Here is a 20,072-nt window from a genome sequence, read left to right as displayed (position 1 = left end):
GTTATCAGGTAACACCTCTCCATTTTTTATTAGTTTCCACTACATCTGGTAAACGTTGTACCACATTCCATGTTGGTGTCAAAGAATCACCTGGTTTGCTTCTATCCAACTTTTGTCTGGCAGACCTAACCATTTCACATACAATTTATTATTTTTCTTCTTCAATATTTTCTCGATTAGATATGTATCTCGATATTTTGTTTTACTAAGTTCCTCTTCATAGAATCTCCCTTTCAATATTTTTTTAAGATTATCTTTTATGATATATGTATTTCTATTCCCTGGTAAAACTTGAAGCACTGAGAATAACTCCGTACTCCAATTTTTAGTAAAACCCTTCTCGAATAACTGTTTACTGACCCTTACCTGATCACCTATTTTAAACTTTGGCTAACTGTTTACTGACCCTTACCTGATCACCTATTTTAAACTTTGGCTTCTTGGTAGTGTATGTATACTTTTTACAATAAACAGTAGAAATTAATCGTTGCTCATCAGATTTGGTTACCTCAGCAGGTTTCATGTGAATAGTACTGTGTACAGTATTGTTGTAATCATGAACTAGCTCAGGTAAAATTTGCACCCACTTATAATTGTCCTGTAGAGTGAATTGTCTCCACATGCGATTTTTTAATGTCCTGATGAATCGTTCCACTCTACTAGCTTTCAGATCACTGTATGTAGAATAATGTTTAATATTATGTTGTTGCATTTACTTAGCAAATGTAGAATTGTAAAATTCTTTCCCTCTATCTGTCTGTAAATATTTTGGTATCCTTCCCTTACTGAATATCGACTTAAAAGCTTTGGTAACACAAGTACCAGTCTTGGAGTTTAGGGGAACAGCCCATGCATATTTGCTAAAAGTATCAATAACTGTAAGCATATATTTGTAACCATTATTTATCTTATCCAAATTTTTTAAAGTCCCCCTGGGAGGGGCCATCTCGATCAGATCAGCCTGGAAGAATTCACTTATACCTTTTGTTACTACACTTAATCGCTTGTAATTGCGACGGGCTGGTTTGTGTAATTCATGAACTATATCTTGTCTTGACATCGAGTTCGAAGTGAGAATATCGCATAAAATGGATTGTCCTCAGGGTATAACTGCTTTATGTCAAATACTAGCTTGTCACCAATTTCAATATCAAAAACTGATAATTGTTCGTCGTCATGTACTTTATATTTATTGGTAGACTCATCCCAGTATGCAATAGGTATTTGAACTGCCTTGTGTATACCATCTATTCGCACTATAGTAAACTGAGGAACTTCAATATGTTTTCCATGTTTTAGAAAACTAAACTTCAGAAATCGTAAACTACCATCAACAAAAAATTCATGTACCTGAGTGTACGGATATAATTTGTAAACATTGCCAGCATTGGCGTACTATGTAACCTAACAATTTCCATAGAATAAAATTGACGAGTATCTACGTCATCTAGTCTGCTTAATACCGATTCCAAGTGTTTGTTGATAGTACGAACCAACTCATCGTAGCTAGGTTTGATTTTTACATCAACATACAGTTGTTTATATTCCTCTTTGAGATCGTGAAGTTGAGTAGCAAAACCTGACAAAGCAGATTCTTGACTTGCTTCAAGAGTAGTAATTTGTGACGTAATATTAGAAATAATCTCCTGTAAATTTTCCACAAGTTTCAATTTAAAACTCTGGGTAGCAAGATCGTGTACTTCTGATTTCTGTAAATAATGCATGTAGTTCGTTAATTATTTGATTCTTGGGGAGACTAGCAACAGTTTCTCTGATTTGCGCAATTTCTGCTTGAATGTTCTTGATATCCTCAGATTTTAAAATCCGATGTAATGCTCTCCTCATAGCTCTGATTTCCTGAGAAGTAGGCAAAGCAGCTACAGTATTCTGAAGTGTGGTGAGAGTTAATTTTATAGCATCGAGTTTTGTTGCATCAGCTGCATTTTTCAAAATTTCTTGCAGTTGCGTTATGTCATCCGGCGTAGGTGTAGACTGTTGCAGTGTCTCTAATTTACTCTGAATGTCGTCAATAAGATGATGGAAATGCGATAATTCTGATTCAGTATTCAAGCTTTCAAGCTTAGTAACTTGCTGTTGAACTATAGCTAGAATATCAGTAATGCCAGGCAGTTTCGACTCCAGAGTTTCCTGTACACTTGTTAGCTCATTTCTCATAGTTGCCATAGTATCTTCTATGTGAGCTATGGTACCTTGTATCTTCCCAAAATATTCATAAGTCTCCAACTGCAATTTGATGCTGGCAACGCTCAGTATTTAATTCAGAAGATGAAGGTAAATTATTGATAAAATCTTCCAATGTCTGCAGTTTCGATTGAACTTCTGTTATAGCTGTATGCAGCTCATCTGTCTGTAAATCAGATTTGATACTTTGCAATGTAGGAACTTCGAAAGATTGAAACTGTTCTTGCAATTTAGCAATACTAGCATTTACCTGCTGATATTCTTCTTGAGTTTTGATATTCTGGATGATGGTTTGCAGTTCGGTACGAATACTATTTGCCTGGTCATTTAATTGCTGTTTCAGCTGTTCGGTATTCGTTCTCTGGATTTGTCTAAATTTATCAAGTTCTTTTTTCAAGTTGGCAATATTCTCTTCTAAGTTCTGAAGATTATCTAATGAAGCTAAATTAGTATTTATATTAGTATTAGTATTTTGTTTTTGTTTTAGGTATTTTATATATTAATAAGAGGATATATTATTCTTATTTCGACAGAGGAATCAATTTATCATACTCACCAATTATCTCAGCATACAAAAATTCACCGCTTCGACATCAAAAGACGTATCAGGAAGTAATGTACTATGTTTAATTCTATACAAATTTCGACCTATGTACAAAACTGCCGCATTGGGTGTTGAAACGTTTATTTGAATTTTCCCACTAACAGGTAACTTATATGATGATAAGTTATTATTAAATACAAATAAGTGCTTTCCAGTAACCTCGTCAACATGAGACCAAATACTGTTCAAGTGAACAAGAAGTAACCCTTTCAATTGATGATAAATTTCTCTAAATACATCCATGTTCACTGAAATTCTCTCTACAGGCTGATTATGTTGTTGCTTTTTAAACCCAAAAATATTCATGACGTTTTATTTTATATTAGCTATTTTTTTATTACATATAAAATATATATTTGTACGAAGTATAAAAAATATCACCCTGTGCTTAGCACATGAAAAAAATTATGAGCAGCACTGCAACAACATGTCCGCACTCTTCAAACACTCTCACGATCCTGACTGGCTTGTAATGCTTTCGCATTTAAATAAGCTAAGCGCGGACCGCGTTAAAAACATCAGAAACAGTGAGCCAATGAAAGAAACAACACATCAGATACGGGGTCATCATAATATTGCATAATAACTTGTTGCACAACATAATGCAATAGAAATAAACCAGAAGTAGACCAAAAGTAAATTTGCGTGGGTGGGCGTTGGTGTGCGTGGGTGTATACTTAAAAAAAACTCACAAGTGTCTGTCAAGGAAACCGGAAGTAGACCGGAAGTAAATTTGTGTGGATGTAAGTGTGCGTGGGTGGGTGTAAGTGTGCGTGTTACATACTTTAACTCGAAACAAATTATGACATTCGGGCGAAGTGTGAGATGAAAAATCACAGATTTGCAATAGTATAAAATCGACAAAAACATCATCAAAATAGGTTTTCCATCGCGCTAAAATTAATAAAAATAATAGGCCTCGTACCAAGTGTGGCGCAGAACCGATCCAACACCTCTACTCCCGGTATTCCCTTTTTCCATCGTTACTGAAAATTCGATAAGTTTGTTTACCTTAGAGGGTCATAAGTTAGTTAGATGCACAGATAATAGACTTGTTTTAAGGAGGAAAAATACTTTCTCATTTACACAGCACAATGAATTTTATTCTTTCGTGTTGTTTACATTAAATCTATTCTCTACATTAGACTATGTAAACTACTATAAGCCAATGTAATATTCATGTAGATTACACATAGACAATGAAAGTAGACATAAACTTATAGTCTATGGCACGTCAGTGGTCATCCTCTTCCAGGTCATCGCATCTGCACAGAGAGCCACATAATGCACAATTTGGCTCACCTGAGTTCGTTAAAAATTCTGAATCAACTGCTATATTCCATATGCTTACGCCTTCATAAGACTATCTCTACCCAAATCCCAAAAACACCAGAAGAGGAGTTCTTTTGTCCCAACTGTTGAGGTCATACAGGTTGTAAAGTCAAGTTTTCAGTAACAACCATATATCTTTTTAGAAGGTTATCTAAAGCTCTGACAAAAGTCAAACAAGTGTGATAGACTTCACAAAGAACATGTTAAATAAAAAACATCAATATCATTAGCCAAATCTAGTTTCTTCTAGATAGAGCTAGAAGCTATCAGCAAACCCTCATAAATGTGTTATGACTGCTTGCATAAGGAAAAATTCCATAAAATCAATTTTCTAGATTGCATTTTCAAAGTTAAGTTTTTCCGTTGTAGGGGATATAAATCACCAATTCTTTCCTGAATTATCAAATTAATTCAAAACTTAGCTTTTAAAGCATGTTTTTCTTTTGCTAATAAGGGCATTATGGATGAATTCGCTATTGAGTTTTCAAACGGACTTTTAACTTTTCAGTTTGATTAAATCTCTTTTTGATTGGGGGCATTCATATGAGCGAATTCCTTCGTGAATTTTCAAGTGGGCTTTCAAGTCTCCACTTTGAGAAAATCTCTTTTTGCATTGAGGGCATTCATATGGGCGAATTCCTTCATGAATTCTCAAATGGGTTTTCAAGCTGGTACTTGTAGTAAATCTCTTTTTGCGTTGAGGGCATTCATATGGGCGAATTCCTTCGTGAATTCTCAAATGGACTTTCAACCTTCTATTTTCAGTAAATCTCTTTTTGCATTGAGGGCATTCATATGGGCGAATTCCTTCGTGAATTCTCAAATGGGATTTTAAGCCTCCACTTTTAGTAAATCTCTTTTTGCATTGAGGGCATTCATATGGGCGAATTCCTTCGTGAATTCTCAAATGGGCTTTCAAGTTTTTAATTTCAGTAAATCTCTTTTTGCATTGAGGGCATTCATATGGGCGAATTCCTTCGTGAATTCTCAAATGGGCTTTCAAGCTGGCACTTCGAGTAAATCTCTTTTTGCATTGAGGGCATTCATATGGGCGAATTCCTTCATGAATTTTCAAATGGGCTTTGAAGCTGGCACTTGTAGTAAATCTCCTTTTGCATTGAGGGCATTCATATGGGCGAATTCCTTTGTGAATTCTCAAATGGCTTTTCAAGTTTCCACTTCTAGTAAATCTCTTTTTGCATTGAGGGCATTCGAATGGACGAATTCCTTTGTGAATTCTCAAATGGGTTTTCAAGCTTCCACTTTGTGTAAATCTCTTTTTGCATTGAGGGCATTCATATGGACGAATTCCTTTGTGAATTCTCAAATGGCGTTTCAAGTTTCCACTTCTAGTAAATCTCTTTTTGCATTGAGGGCATTCATATGGACGAATTCCATCGTGGATTCTCAAATGAGTTTTCAAGCTTCCACTGCTAGTAAATCTCTTTTTGCATCGAGGGCATTCATATGAACGAATTTCTTTATGAATTCTCAAATGGGTTTTCAAGCGTCCACTTCTAGTAAATCTCCTTTTGCACTGAGGGCATTCATATGGGAGAATTCCTTCGTGAATTCTCAAATGGACTTTCAAGCTTCCACTTTGAGAAAATCTCTTTTTACACTGAGGGCATTCATATGGACGAATTCCTTCGTGAATTCTCAAATGGGTTTTCAAGTTTCCCTTTCGAGTAAATCTCTTTTTACATTGAGGGCATTCATATGGACGAATTCCTTTGTGGCTTTTTAATTTTATGTTTTGGATAACTGTTTTCTTGCATTCGTTACTTTTCAACAAAATTAATTCATTGTGTGTTTTGATATGGCACATTAAATTTACTTTCTCTGTAAATGATGTTCCACAATGAGTACAATTGAAAGGATAAATTCTATCCTTGATTTCTGATTTGATATTTATATTTTCTTTTCGATTGAGGATATTCCTGTACTTACGTTTAATTAAAGCAACTGATTTATTGAATGATTTTATATTACCTCCACCAACAATTTCACCAGGATACATGATTCCTGATGTCTTCCCACAATTTCTGATGAAAACAGGTAATATTAAATTTCCTTCTTTGTTCCTGAAACAAAAAGTTTCAATATGCTGAATTACAAGAAATTATCATCTAACATAGGCTACACTCTTAAATTTATGCTTGCACAAACATGTGTAACAGTATCTACCTACTGGCATATTAAACCACCTACAACCTCAGCCACATGTTCTTGGTATGTATTACTACTCCATGGCAATTTTCTATTTACTGTACCATTCTACAGCAGCTGCACATACTCTGTGGCATACTCTGACTTCTCTATCATTTATATTCAAACTGAGAAATTATTATAATTCACAACCTAGGGAGGAAATTTTACTGGGATTTTTCAGATACAGGGAGAATAAAATAAAGGGACATTGCATGTCAAAGAGACCCTGAACCTCAGTATTTAAATGCAATGTTCTAACTTTATGCTATCTTGTGAGTGAATAATCTAAAATTGTCATTTCGTAAAAATTAAAGTATTATCCAGAATTAAGTTTAAAGGTAGAAGTTATTTTCCGTACAATTATATCATCATTTAATCTTTTAAATTTACTACTGTTTTGTTCTGTATCCCACCTGCGACACAAAAAAACAATACATTTCTCCTATATTGTTATGTTTCTTCTCAACTCCACTACAATAATCAAAGGCTAATTATATTCTCTCTCTGTCTCAAATATTTTATTTTTCATAATTTGACAATTCAGAGAAATTAAAATAATTTCTTCATAAGTGAAGATGCAGTGATTCATCTATCCCACCTGTGACAAATTGTTCACTTGTAGCAACAAATCTGGGAAAATATTTTAAGGGTAGTTTTGTTTAATCAACAGTAAAAGTTTCATATTTCATAGAACAGAAACTGTAACAAAAATGTTGTTTAACTATCAGAAGACTTGTTAGTTTAAGATCAAAAATGTAGTCTGCGTGTCGCACCCATGAGAATGGAATGCCCATAAAATATTTGATTCTTAAAAGATACCTCTAAATGAGATTACAATGAATTTGATATTTTTTTTTATTTATTTATTGACTTTCTTGTTATCTTTGCTGAAAAGTATTTTACTACTCATTCTTACACTCATGTGCAAGAGATTTTCCAATAAAAATGCTCTGCTTCTGCTGTACCTCACAAAGCAACTGTTTTACAACCAGTCAAACACCAACAAATGATCCCAGAAATTGTTTAAGAGTTGGTATTTATTGTTGGAAATCAGTTCTCAGATGTTTTCAGCAAATGAACAATGTTTTTTTTTAAATAATGTAATTGCTTTTATTTAGATAAATGCTAATATAAATTTATGAACCCAGTGATAGCCTACAGGATTAGTTTAGTGCAGAAAACTGGTGTAAATATATTTTACGATTTTCATTATAGACATTTTCAAAGTTTGGATTGCGCAACTTTTGAAACATACTATAGTATGCACAATTGCTAGTAGGTGGTTTCCTGGCACCCGATTTTCAGAGCTGGCGCCTAGCTTTGAAGAAAATTTATCGAGCACTGTTCTTATCTATCCTCACTTAGAGTACTGTATTACAGCTGGGGAGGAGCAGCTCACGTACATACAAAAAGAGTATTTACACTACAGAAAAGGCCTGTTAGACTTATAAGCAAAATACCATCCAGATCCACATGTAGAATTGCCTTTTGTGAAAACACAATTTTGACTTTATATTCACTGTATGTTTATAAATCTATTATTTTCATACTAAATGATGAGACACAAGTTAGAAGTCAACACATCCATGGACATAACACAAGACAAAGAGAAAACTTTAATGTCCAGACAAACAGACTAACTCTGACAGAGTTTTCCACCACATTCTGCATGTGTAAAATTTCACAACTAACATCCTTCCTGGCTAAAAAAATATCACTCCTTTTAAGAAAAAATGCAGTTAATCAAGCAATATCTCGCAGAAAGAGCATTGTATGACAAATGAATTGTAAAATAGATTGGGCACAACAGTCAATTATGTATTTAAAAAAATTTAGTAATCTCATAGAGTTTAGTATTTATAAATACTATCACATAAATTTAAGGAATAATGTATCCAACTTTAAAAAAAGCATGCATGCACTTTATATTTTTATTATGGGCATACCTGTTTATCATTGTTTTTAATATTGTAAAAGTTCAATTTATGTAAATTTGTGTATCACATATGTGCGTTATGTAAACATCTTTGATGTTTTTATACTGTAATATCTCTTATACTATATCTTATCTATATTTACATGTATCTGATGATATCCATACCCATGCAAAAAGGGGTCAACGAATATATAAAGATTATTATTATGGCTTCTGTTTTCGATGACGAGCAAACAAGCTAAACCTTGCACACATGAGTGAGATTTTGGCAAGGTGAATTTGCAGCTTGTTCGATGCTCAAATGGCAACATATAGCATTCTGCTGGGTGCTAAAAACATATAAACATGCTTCTCGGGACTATTTATTATGAAAGTAAACAATGGAATTGTACAAAACAAAGTGTCCTATTTCCTTACATTATCAGTAGAACTTCTCCTTCCATAAAAACATTCACAGTATATACAAGTATTGTGAAAGTGACAACAAATAGTTACCATTATTGCTGGCGAAAACGATATAAAAAATTAAGATTGTGTAAGAGGAATCGACTGCATTCTAACTGCACACTATTGGTAAGAACTTCTGAAAGTTTTTCCATGTGAGGGAGATCCAGAAAGTGAATTCACATGGCATCCATACGTGGCATTAGTGGTCGGAGCCTGATGCACATATATATTCATATATACATGATGTGAATCTGTGCACCTCTTTCTTCTCAACTGAAAATGTGGTAACCCTGCAAACTATCAAACTATTTATTTTCGTGTGGTGTTTGCTTTCTCCTTTATCATTTGGCATAAAAGGCGAAGTAAAATAAAGCAAATCAATAAACCTTACAATACATAAAATATTATTGTTTGGTTCAAGAATAATTAAGACTTTCAATTCACAGTTATTCTCATCAGATGCTATATTCATTTAGTTTCTTCTACAAAAGTTAATTCATGTCTTCTACTATCCTACCAAATTTCATGAAAATCTGAAATGGTCAGGTTGAAAAGTTGTTGTTTTTTCTTTTTGGTGACGTGCATAAACCTCGTTTCAAAGAATTTTGATTAATAAGCAGAGCAAATTCCACTAATTTTATTTCATAGCCTTTCAGAATATACTTTACCTTAACTTCAATTTGAAAAAAATGGCATGATAACTGCCTTGCCTTATAATGATAATGCCAATTTAGTAATCTGAGATGTTGACATACAAAAAAATCAACATTATACACAATACAATAATTTTTCCTCGACTGTCAGTGGAGGAATCTTTGTGACAACTTTTTAAATGGAAAATACATATATTTATGAACTTTAGAAAAAAGTTTCAGAGTGGTATGATTTCAGTGACTTTGATATACAACTATTTCTGTTAAGCACTGCAGGCTCCCACCATGGCCTCAGCATTGACTGATCCATGCAAGATTAGGAACTTTAGCCACCTGTTTCTCAGGAATTATGAGGGCTACATTAGAAAAATTGTTCATGGGTTCATACCTTGGTAGTATTAATGAATACACCAAGTTTCATTAAAATCTGAATGGTGGGTGTCATTGCCTGGGGTTCTTGTTTGAAGTCCGCTTTATGCACAGAAGGCCAATTGGAACTAGACCTACAGTTTAAAGTGGGATCCGAACCACTATGTGCCTCGAACCTGGGACACCTTGATTACAAGGCGATGACGCTACCACTGACCCATGGAAGAGGCCCAATCATTACCTGGGGGGATTTAAAATGGAATCAGTCTGATACAAGTTTCATGAAATTTAACACTTAAATTTATGGTCCCCACCTAGTGGTTGCAGGACCTTGTAATTGGTGGTGGGGCATGCGTGCTCTGATGATCCCCTAGGCTATACCGGCGGTAGCATAGCTACTGGCAGGGTCTCCCATGCCGGGCAGGCTAGCAGGTAAAGAGCCAGACTAAGAAGCAACCTAACGATCAATGGCTCCAAAGGCGGAAGAAGATGGATGATCATCTCAATGGCTGAGGAGGCGGAGGAACCTAGAGGAGTAATACCTTTATAAAAAAAATGGGTTCATCTAGCTCCGGATGGTAGCACCTTGTAAGGGCCCCTTGCCAGGGTTACGATGAAGACCTCAACAATATCTGTGGTGGAGAAGGAGACCTTTGGAACGGCAGAGATGGCGGAAGAGGCAACCCACCCTCTTGGGAGAAGAGGGAAACCACTGTCTTGTGGAGAAGGGGAACTTCAGAGGCTAAGGGAGTAAACCCCGAAAGAAAATCCTGGTCCCCCAGGTTGGGGGTTGGAGTGAGAGACAACAACTCTACCCGTAAAACATAGAGAAGAATAGCTAAGCTATGCTCACTGCAAGCCCAGAGGCAGAAAGGAGGCAGCCCCTCCACTAGGCTAAAATGCTGTAGGCCAATCCCCTGCACATTTGAACCTACAATGATAAAAAAAAGAACAAGGGAGCAAGCCGGAGAGATCACGTTGATGACAAAAGGATATGGCTCAGTGAATGTTGGAACATGGAATGTAAGGGGTGTAAATGGGAAAGAATGTGAATTAGTAAGTGAGATAAAAGAAACAAAAGTGAAATACCTTGCAGTTACAGAAACAAAGAAGAAAGGTAATGGAATTGAAGAACTTGATTAAAACTTTCTTCTATTCTGCAGTGGAGTACAAAAACAAGAAAGAGCAAGATCAGGAGTGGCACGTATGATACATCAAGATAGAAAGGAAAATATCAAGGGATGGAAATTTATAAATGAGAGAATAATGACAGTAGATATATTAAAGCAGAAAGAATTAACTCTAGTGATTGAACATGTCCCTAACAAGAATGAAACTTCAAACAACGAAGATCAGTTTTATGACTACAAAGAACTATTGAATATTGAAAACATAGATAAAGAAGTTATTATCCTAGGAGATATGAATGCCAGAGTGGGAAATAAAACTGATTGATGGGGAAAAGTAACAGGAAAGTATGGAGAGGAAGTGATAAATAACAATGGAGAGAGACTAATGGAACTCTGCATAAAAAAATGATCTGATTATCACCAACACTGTGTATATACATAAAGACATACACAAATACACTAGAGAAGAACCAAGTAGAAATGAAAAATCTATAATAGATTACATCATTGTGCGGAGAGAGATGAATAAGTTCATAAGAGATTCAAGAGTTAAGAGAGGGCCACAAGTAAACACTGATCATAAACTTCTCATATTAGATATGACCATAGGGATTAAAAGTAAGACATCAAGGATGAATAAAAGGAAGAAAACAATAAATTACAACATAAGAGAGAAGATAAAGGTATACAAGTTGAAAGAGAAAAATGTTCAACAAGAATTAGAAAGAAAGTGAAATAAGAACTAGCGAATGAGCAAGCAGAAGAAAGAGAAGAGGACTTAGAAAAACCCTGGAATAAATGGAAAGGGGCAATAATATCTGCAGCTGAACAAGTATGTGGAACATCTAGAGCAGGAAGCAACAAGAAGATAACAAATTGGTGGAATCCAGAAATAGAAGCAGAGGTAAAAGAAAAGAAAGAAAAATGGAAGAAATACCTGTCAGTGGGTACTCTGGAGGCATTTGAAGAATATAGAAAGCAGAGAGATAAAGTGAAGAAAGTGGTTCAAGAGGCAAAGAAAGAAATGTGGAACCGATTTGGAAGAAATATGGAGCAAAATTAATAAGAAAATAAAAAACTTTTTTACAAAAGTTTTGAAGAACATGAGGAAACAAAAAGATTGCTCTTTAAAATTTACATATGATGAAATTAAGAAAATATTAACAAATTCTGAAGAAATAATGAAAAAATGGAAAAAACTACTTCCAAAAATTATTAAGTGAAAATGAAAGAAGAAGTGTACCAAATGAAGAGGAGGAAGAGAGAAGGCCTGAAGAATCGATGTCCTAGATATAGAACAAGAAGTGATTACACAGGAAGAGTTAAAGAAAGCTATTAGTAGAATGAAACTAGGAAAGGCAGCTGGTCATGATGGCATTGCACCAGAAATGATCAAGTATATTGGAAAGGAAGGAGAAGATCTGTTGCTAAGAATAATAAATGTGGCATGGATGGAAAAGAAGATAGTGAAGGATTGGGAAACATCAATACTAATACCAATATATAAGAAAGGAGATAACAGTGAATGCAGAAATCACAGAGGTATTTCACTACTCAGTGTGCCTGGCAAAGTCTATTCAAGAATTTTGGAAAGTAGACTAAGAAAAGAAATAGAGGATAAATTAGAGGAGACACAAAGTGGATTCAGACCAGGCAGAGGTGTCCAAGATCACATATTTACAATAAGACAAATAATAGAGAAAGTTATAGAATACAATGGAGAATTATACCTATGCTTTATAGACTTGGAAAAGGCTTCCGATAGGGTGCCATGGCAAGAGCTATGGAAAACCCTAAAGGAAAACAATGTAAACAAGAAATTAGTAGAAGCAATTCAAAGTTTCTACAAAACAAATAGATGCTATGTCAGAACTGGCAATAACAGATCAGAGGAATTCATAACAACAACAGGAGTAAGACAAGGTGATATTTTATCTCCATACTTGTTTATCATTCTGATGGATGATGTTCTGAAAGAAATAAAACCAAAGATGAGAAAATTCAAAGTAGAAAACTGAAAACTGTTACGGTATCTGATCTTTTATATGCAGATGATATTGTATTGTTTGCAAATTCACAAGCAAACTTACAAAGAAATTTAGAAATAATAATTGGTAATATGTCAAAGAAATATATGAAAATAAACAAAGATAAAACAACTGTGTTAAGGATAGGGAGAATAGAAAAACCCTGCATAATACGCCTTGAAGATTCAGAGCTAAAACAAGTACAAAGTTTTAAGTATCTAGGAGTTACAATCAATAGTAATGGAAAAATAGATGAAGAATTAAACACTCGAATAAAGAATACAAACAGATTATATTATGCCATAAACAAAGGATTTTTATGGGGAAAGGAAATAAGCCAAAAAACAAAAATGATTGTGTACAAATCAACTTATGTACCAACATTGATATATGGAAGTGAATCCTCGATATTTAATGATAAACAAAAACAAAACTTACAAACAGCAGAAATGAAATATTTGAGGAAAACAGTGGGAAAGACCAGAAGGGACAAAATCAGAAATCAATCAATCAGAATAACATTAAACACAAAACCAATATATCAGGATGTTGAGCAAGCACAACTCAGATGGCTTGGACACCTCAGCAGAATGCCTGAACACTGAATACCTAAACAGGTATGCGAAGCAAGAATGGGAGGATTGGATGCAGAGAGACTGAAAGGAAGACCATGTAGGACATGGGATGAGGGAATGAAGGATATCCTGAGCAGGAGGAACTTCTCGTGGAGTGAAGGAAGGAAGTTGGCAGAAGATCGTGACAGATGGCGAGCTCTCTGTAAAACTTCGACACCAATCAGTAGAAGAAGATCGGAATAAGTAAATAAAAAAAATATGGTGTTTTATTTCATAGCACATATCTCCATATTATATTTACCTGTGCAGGTGAAAATTTGTAGTAGTTTACCCATTCGTTAAAACCAGCATATGCTACTTTCCTACAGTTACAATATGAAGTACTGTAAAGAATATTGAATAACGATATATGCTTCAGAGAATATTAGATAATTCGGAACATTCCTTTTATTAATATTCACCAGGGGTTTTCAAAGATTTTGCTGTCGCAGCTCCCCTCAGATGCCAAAACTGCATTCACCATGCACCTACCATCAGCAATAATAGATAAACGCATGTTATGTGACCATAAAAAAACAACACAAAATCTGTTCATGTGTTAATGTACGCATACAAGTAATGAAAACATAATGATAAATACAGGTGATGCAATTTTCTTTAATGTTCATAAGCTGAGAGATAAATACAGAGTAAAAAAAACAAGATATCAGGCATATTGCAATATTTAGCTGAGTCAGTGAGTTGTATGAGCTTGCTTGGTGGCACACATTATAACTAATCTCGGTATATATTTTAAAATCACAAGGATCATCTCAGTCTGGATATTTACTCTTGACTCTTATTTGGATTTGATCACCATCATGGTCGAAAGTCCAGTTTCATGAAGATATAAAGTCGCAGAAGGAAGCATAATGTGTAAGGCTTTATTATTGAAACAAACATATACTTCACTATGTTGTCTGAGGAAAGATCAGTAACCTTCTCCTCTTCTGCTTTGGAAAATATTGATAGAGGGTCTGCATTGAATGAATCTCTCATTCAGTTGTGCCGTGTGAGCTGTGGAAAGTACTTTTCGAAGTGGATGAAGTTGTATGAAGTGCTCCACTTGATTGTAATCCTGTTCCTTCTACCACCATGCTCAGTGTAGGTAAACTATCACCAATGTTTTCATCTTCAATATTTTTCTTTGAAAGCAGCACGTCCTTTTGAAGGCATGCACAGGATTCTAGCAACCATTCTGACTGTGAGTAATGTACTGTTGCCAGAACTGTCCTCTACTTATATGTTCGGATTTTGTCAGGGTTGTACAAAATAACATCTTGTTACTAAGTAAATCATGCATAGTTTCTTCTGAAGATCAAGATATTGATACATTTTTTTCTATTACTAAGTATAAATTTCAGGAGAAAAGAAATATTTGTCAAAAGTTCTCGTGCTTCCCTTGCAAAACTTCGGTGGACGAAGTGATTCATGTCACTCACCAATTGAAGGCATAGTCCACACAAAATTTTTCTAACTAACTAACTAACTCCCTAGCCTTCTTAAATCTGAAGGTTCATGGCTGCAGCAACACAGGCCTTCCAACTTTCCCTATCTTGAACAAGTTATATATTCTCTTTTCCATCCCTACCGATTTCCCTTAGGTCCATCTCAACGTTGTCCCTCCATCTTCGTCTTGGCCTTCCTACAGGTCTCTTACCATCAGGTTTCCCAACAAGAATCCTGTAAACTCCTCTTTCCTCTTCCATTCGTGCCACATGGCCTGCCCACCTAAGTCTTCTTGATTTAATTATTCTAATAATATCTGGACATGAATACAAATTATGTAGTTCTAAATTATGTAACCTTCTCCACTCACCTGTCTCCTTATCCCTTTTAGGTCCAAAGATTTCCCTAAGGATCTTATTTTCAAATACTCTCAATTTATGTTCCTCTTTCAATGTAAGGGACCAAGTTTCACATCCATATAATACTACAGGCAAAATTACTGTTTTGTATATTTTAACTTTTAGTTTCTTAGATATTAAATGAGAAAAAAGTTTATGAAGAGAGAAGTAACATGCATTTCCTGAATTAAGCCTACTTTTTATTTAGTCTTTAATATCATTTTCATTTGTTAATATTACTCCTAAGTATTTGAATTTGAAACTGGTTCAAACGAGTTGTTATCAATAATTAGATTTTGATTATTACCTAACACTTGGTTTCGGCCTGTAAGCATATATTTAGTTTTCTCTTTGTTAACTTCCAAACCTATCTCTTTAGCAGTTTTGAAAAATATTTTACCATTATTCTTAATTGTATTCACATCATCCCCAGTAAGTCTACATCATCTGCATATGCTAACAACTGAGTCATGCCATTTAATTTTAGTCCTTCTTTAGTTTCTTTTACCTTCCTAACAGCATATTCTAAGGCAAAATTAAAGAGCAATGGAGATAATGCATCTCCTTGTTTTAACCCATCATGAATTGTAAATTTGTCAGACATATAAATACCCACACGAATTTTACTTTCTGTTTCACTGGTGCATATTTTTATCATACTAACAAGCTTCTTAGGTATTCCAAACTCTACTAATATATTATACGATAGGTCACACTAAAAGTTTTTAGACACGTGCAAGTAAAACACTGGAGACCAAAAGTATGAATGCTATAATTTTTCAAAGTATTCTCCATGACAGTTGATACACTTGTTCATCTGCTCAAACCAAGTGTGAAAGCAGAGGGACCACACATCTGCAGGCACCTCTTGAATGCACTGAACGAAGGCGGTGAATGCCTCCTCGGGAGTAGGAAATGAAGAACCTCGTAATGTATCCTTGATTTTAGGGAACAGGAAGAAATCACAAGGGGCGAGGTCGGGACTGTAAGGAGGATGAGTCATTTCTTCGATGTTGGAGGCTTTGAAGAATTCAATTGTTCGTACTGCTGTATGGCTGCGCGCATTGTCTTGATGCACAATAATGCGACTTCGTGGGCGTTTTTCATGAACTTTCCGTACGATCTCCGGTAAACAAACTATAGTGTACCATTCAGCATTAACGGTCCAACGTCCCTGTAGCGGCACTGTTGCAATATGGCCCGTCCGACTGAAGAAAGTGGCAACCATTTGTTTGCCAACACTTCGTCCCTTCCTGACTTTTGTTAGTGGGTCTTCATCCGGGAAGATACACTGCGTTGACTGTCGTTTGCTCTCGGGTTCATAACAGTACACCCAAGTTTCGTCACCTGTTATGATGTCATACACTGCATTTGATTGTCCTTGGTTAAATTTGTCCAGCATTTTCATGCACCATGTGATCCGTGCCTGCTTTTGCTCCTGAGTAAGATGGTGTGGGATCCATCTGGCACAGAGCTTCCTGACACCAAGGTGGTCATGCAGGATCGTTTGAACCTGACTCATGCCAATACCCAGTGTTGCACTAATAACTGCATATGTCACCCGGTTATCCTCCTCTATCATGCGACGCACTCTGTCGACGTTTTCTTGAGAAGTTGCTGTCACAGGACAACCATCACGTAATTCATCACTGAGTTTCTGACGTCCACGTTGAAATTCTAAAAACCAATTAAACACAGTCACACGGCATGGGGCTTCCTCCTGAAATGCATTTCAGAGCCTTTCGTAACATTGCTGCTGTGTTAAACCTGCTCAAAAATCGTAAAAAATCATTGCTCTGAAGTGCTCCTGTGTTAAATCCATTTTACTGTACACACACGACAATAATTGACTAATTTCTGGCACACAACAATTAACAACTATAAATTCTGCAGCATTATCACACTTCACAGACTCTACTAACTTCAACATATCCTAGAGACAATGAAATGCTGCAATCAGTGTTGCCGCATCTAAAAACTTTTAGTATCACCCATGTATAATTTATCTCTTTTGACCAAATCATATGCTTTTTTGAAATCAATGAATAGCTGATGGACATTTTGATTATATTCCCACTTTTTTTCAAGTGTGTGTCTAATGTGAAAAATTTGATTTGTAGTTGATCTGTTACGTTTAAATCCACATTCATAATCAACTATAATTTCATTAGCATATGGGGTTAGTCTTGTTAAAAGAATGTTAGATAATATTTTATATATTGTTGAGAGTAGAGAAATTCCATGGTAACACTGATAAACAATGAAATACTCCTTTAAATAAAACTAAGTGATCTTTATGTATTCAGATGTGCTGATAACGAATATTGCATCCGTTTTCCTGTATCACCTAAATTTTTTGCAGAACACCCACCTTTTATAGTTTTTTGGTTTCAGGTCTCCGCATCCGGATTAATGTTTGGTTCCTAGCAAATGGATAAGAATCTTTTAGTGACCTTGTGTGTTTATTACTAGCACTTAATATTCCGTGGAGGAAACATCTGACAGTAGAGTACTTTCCTGTTTCTCTGTTAAAATTTGTTCTTTTGTGGGTTATTCGAGTCTTAACTTCCTTTCCGATAACTTCGCAAGTAACTGTATTTTATGTTTGTGTAAGTTCGTGAAATTGTGAATGTAATATTGTGTATAGTGAAGTGTAAGTTGTATTTTAACAAAAAGATCAGAGCGTTCATAATAGTTTTTTTTTTTAAAGTAATATATTATAAATCAATTAATGAGTTTGCCATGTCACGCAAATGTGTGAATAACCCGAACTTGTTTTGTTATGTTTGCGGGGAATTTACTCCGAAGTCACAGAGAAATACTATCACTCCTATAGTGAAAAAAGCATATGAGTTGTAAAGTAGACGAGGGATAAAGCTGGGCACCAGGTAAAATTTGTTGTAATTGTTCGCGAACTTTACGTGGTTGGCTTAATGGCACTCACAAATCAATGCCATTCGGAAACCCTGTAATATGGACAGAACAAAAAGACCATACTACAGAATGTTACTTCTGTTTAACAAACATAGTGGGATATAGTTCTAAATCAAAACATTCTATATTTTATCCTGATGTTCCTTCAGCCAAAAAACCAATGAGTCATGATTTTATACCAATTCCTAAGCTTCCTAAAGAATGGACAGTGGATGAAACAGACCCAAGCAGTGCTTCTCCAGATGACAAACCTGGACCCTCATATTCAAACACCGATCCAAATTCTCCTGATCCAAATATACCTCACTTTATTTTCCAATCCGAACTAAATGATCTAGTGAGAAACCACAACCTTTCTAAAGTTCAAGTGGAATTATTAGGTTCTCGTCTCCGAGGGTGGAATTTATTACAAGATGGTGTTAAGGTGTCATATTGGAAACGCCAACAATCACTGACATTTTTTTTCTGTTAGTAATAAGTTAACTTACTGCAATGATGTAGAAGACCTTCTGCAAGAACTTGGAAGGAGTCACAGTGCGAGTGGAGACTATTTTTAGATTCATCAAAGAATAGTTTAAAAAAGTAGTCTTGTTGCATAATGGGAATATATACTCATCAGTACCCCTTGCCTATTTTTCCACCATGAAGGAAATATATGAAAATATGGATACAATATTAAAAGTGATAAATTATGAAAAATATGGCTGGCAGATTTGCGTAGACCTCAAAATGATTGGCATGCAGTCTGGGTTTACAAAATTTTGTTGCTTTCTTTGCGAATGGGACAGCCATGCAAAAGATAAACATTACAACATTGTGGATTGGCCCATACGAAAAAACTTAATTCCTGGAGAGAAGAGTGTTAGGAATCACCCTCTACTTGAGAAAGACAAGATTTTGTTACCGCCGTTGCATATAAAGTTAGGGCGGATGAAAACTTCTGTTAAGACTTTGAATAAGCACGGTGAGGGTTTTGGGTACTTAAGAAAAACATTTCCTAAACTCAGTGATAGTAAGTTAGAAGAAGGCATATTTATTGGCCCGCAAATCCGTGAGATCATTCATGATGACAACTTTGTGGAATTGCTAACAGTAAAAGAGAAATTCGCATTTAGCTTTCAGACAAGTATGCTGTAATTTTCTTGGAAATGTGAAAGCTGACAACACAAGGAACTTGTTAAGAACTTGTTGAAGTGTTATCAGTGCATGGAGTGCTATATGTCCTTGAAAATTCATTTCTTCATTCGCATTTGGACTTTTTCGCCCCTAACTTGGGCGCAGTTAGTGACGAATGTGGCGAGAGATTTCACCAGGATATTTCTGACATGGAGAAACAATATGCAGGAAAATCGGTACAGAACATGTTAGCAGACTACTGTTGGTACCTCGAGGAAGAGGTTTCTGGTGGCAGTTACAAACGGCAGAGTTCAAGAAAGAAATTTTAAAAATGTGAGTAAAAATGTGTTTTTTCCCTTTTTTTTGCATGAAATTTCTTCATTGAACAGTCAAAATTGGTCCTATATATATATTTTAATTTGTTTATATTTCATAGTTATTCACTTCAATATTTTAATCTTATTTCATGAGCAATCAAACAAAAATAATTTCAAATTTCGATGTACGAGGGCAATTCGGAAAAAAACCTCCATTTGGTTATCAATGACATACATTCGTAGATACAGAACTTGTATTATATACATTTGAAACTTACAACATGACATTACTTTTCAACATAATCACCATTCAAATTGAGGCACTTGTCATAA

At 35.1% G+C, this 20,072-nt stretch overlaps 1 protein-coding gene across 1 annotated transcript in view; it reads right to left on the bottom strand.

Moving 5' to 3' along the window:
• LOC146004168 (uncharacterized) overlaps positions 1–20,072 on the bottom strand; it is a 60,817-nt gene that overhangs the window by 27,439 nt on the left and 13,306 nt on the right. The window contains exon 2 of the mRNA XM_083142835.1: positions 5,339–6,222. Coding sequence (XP_082998961.1) covers positions 5,339–6,222 — 884 coding nt within the window. The remainder of the gene's footprint in view (positions 1–5,338; positions 6,223–20,072) is intronic.

The sequence above is a fragment of the Lepisma saccharinum genome, chromosome 21 (genome assembly GCF_977018435.1).
Source record: "Lepisma saccharinum chromosome 21, izLepSacc3.1, whole genome shotgun sequence".
Lineage (NCBI taxonomy): Eukaryota > Metazoa > Arthropoda > Insecta > Zygentoma > Lepismatidae > Lepisma > Lepisma saccharinum.
The sequence above is the reverse complement of the archived record's forward strand: the minus strand, read 5'-3'. Positions and strand labels throughout refer to the sequence as shown.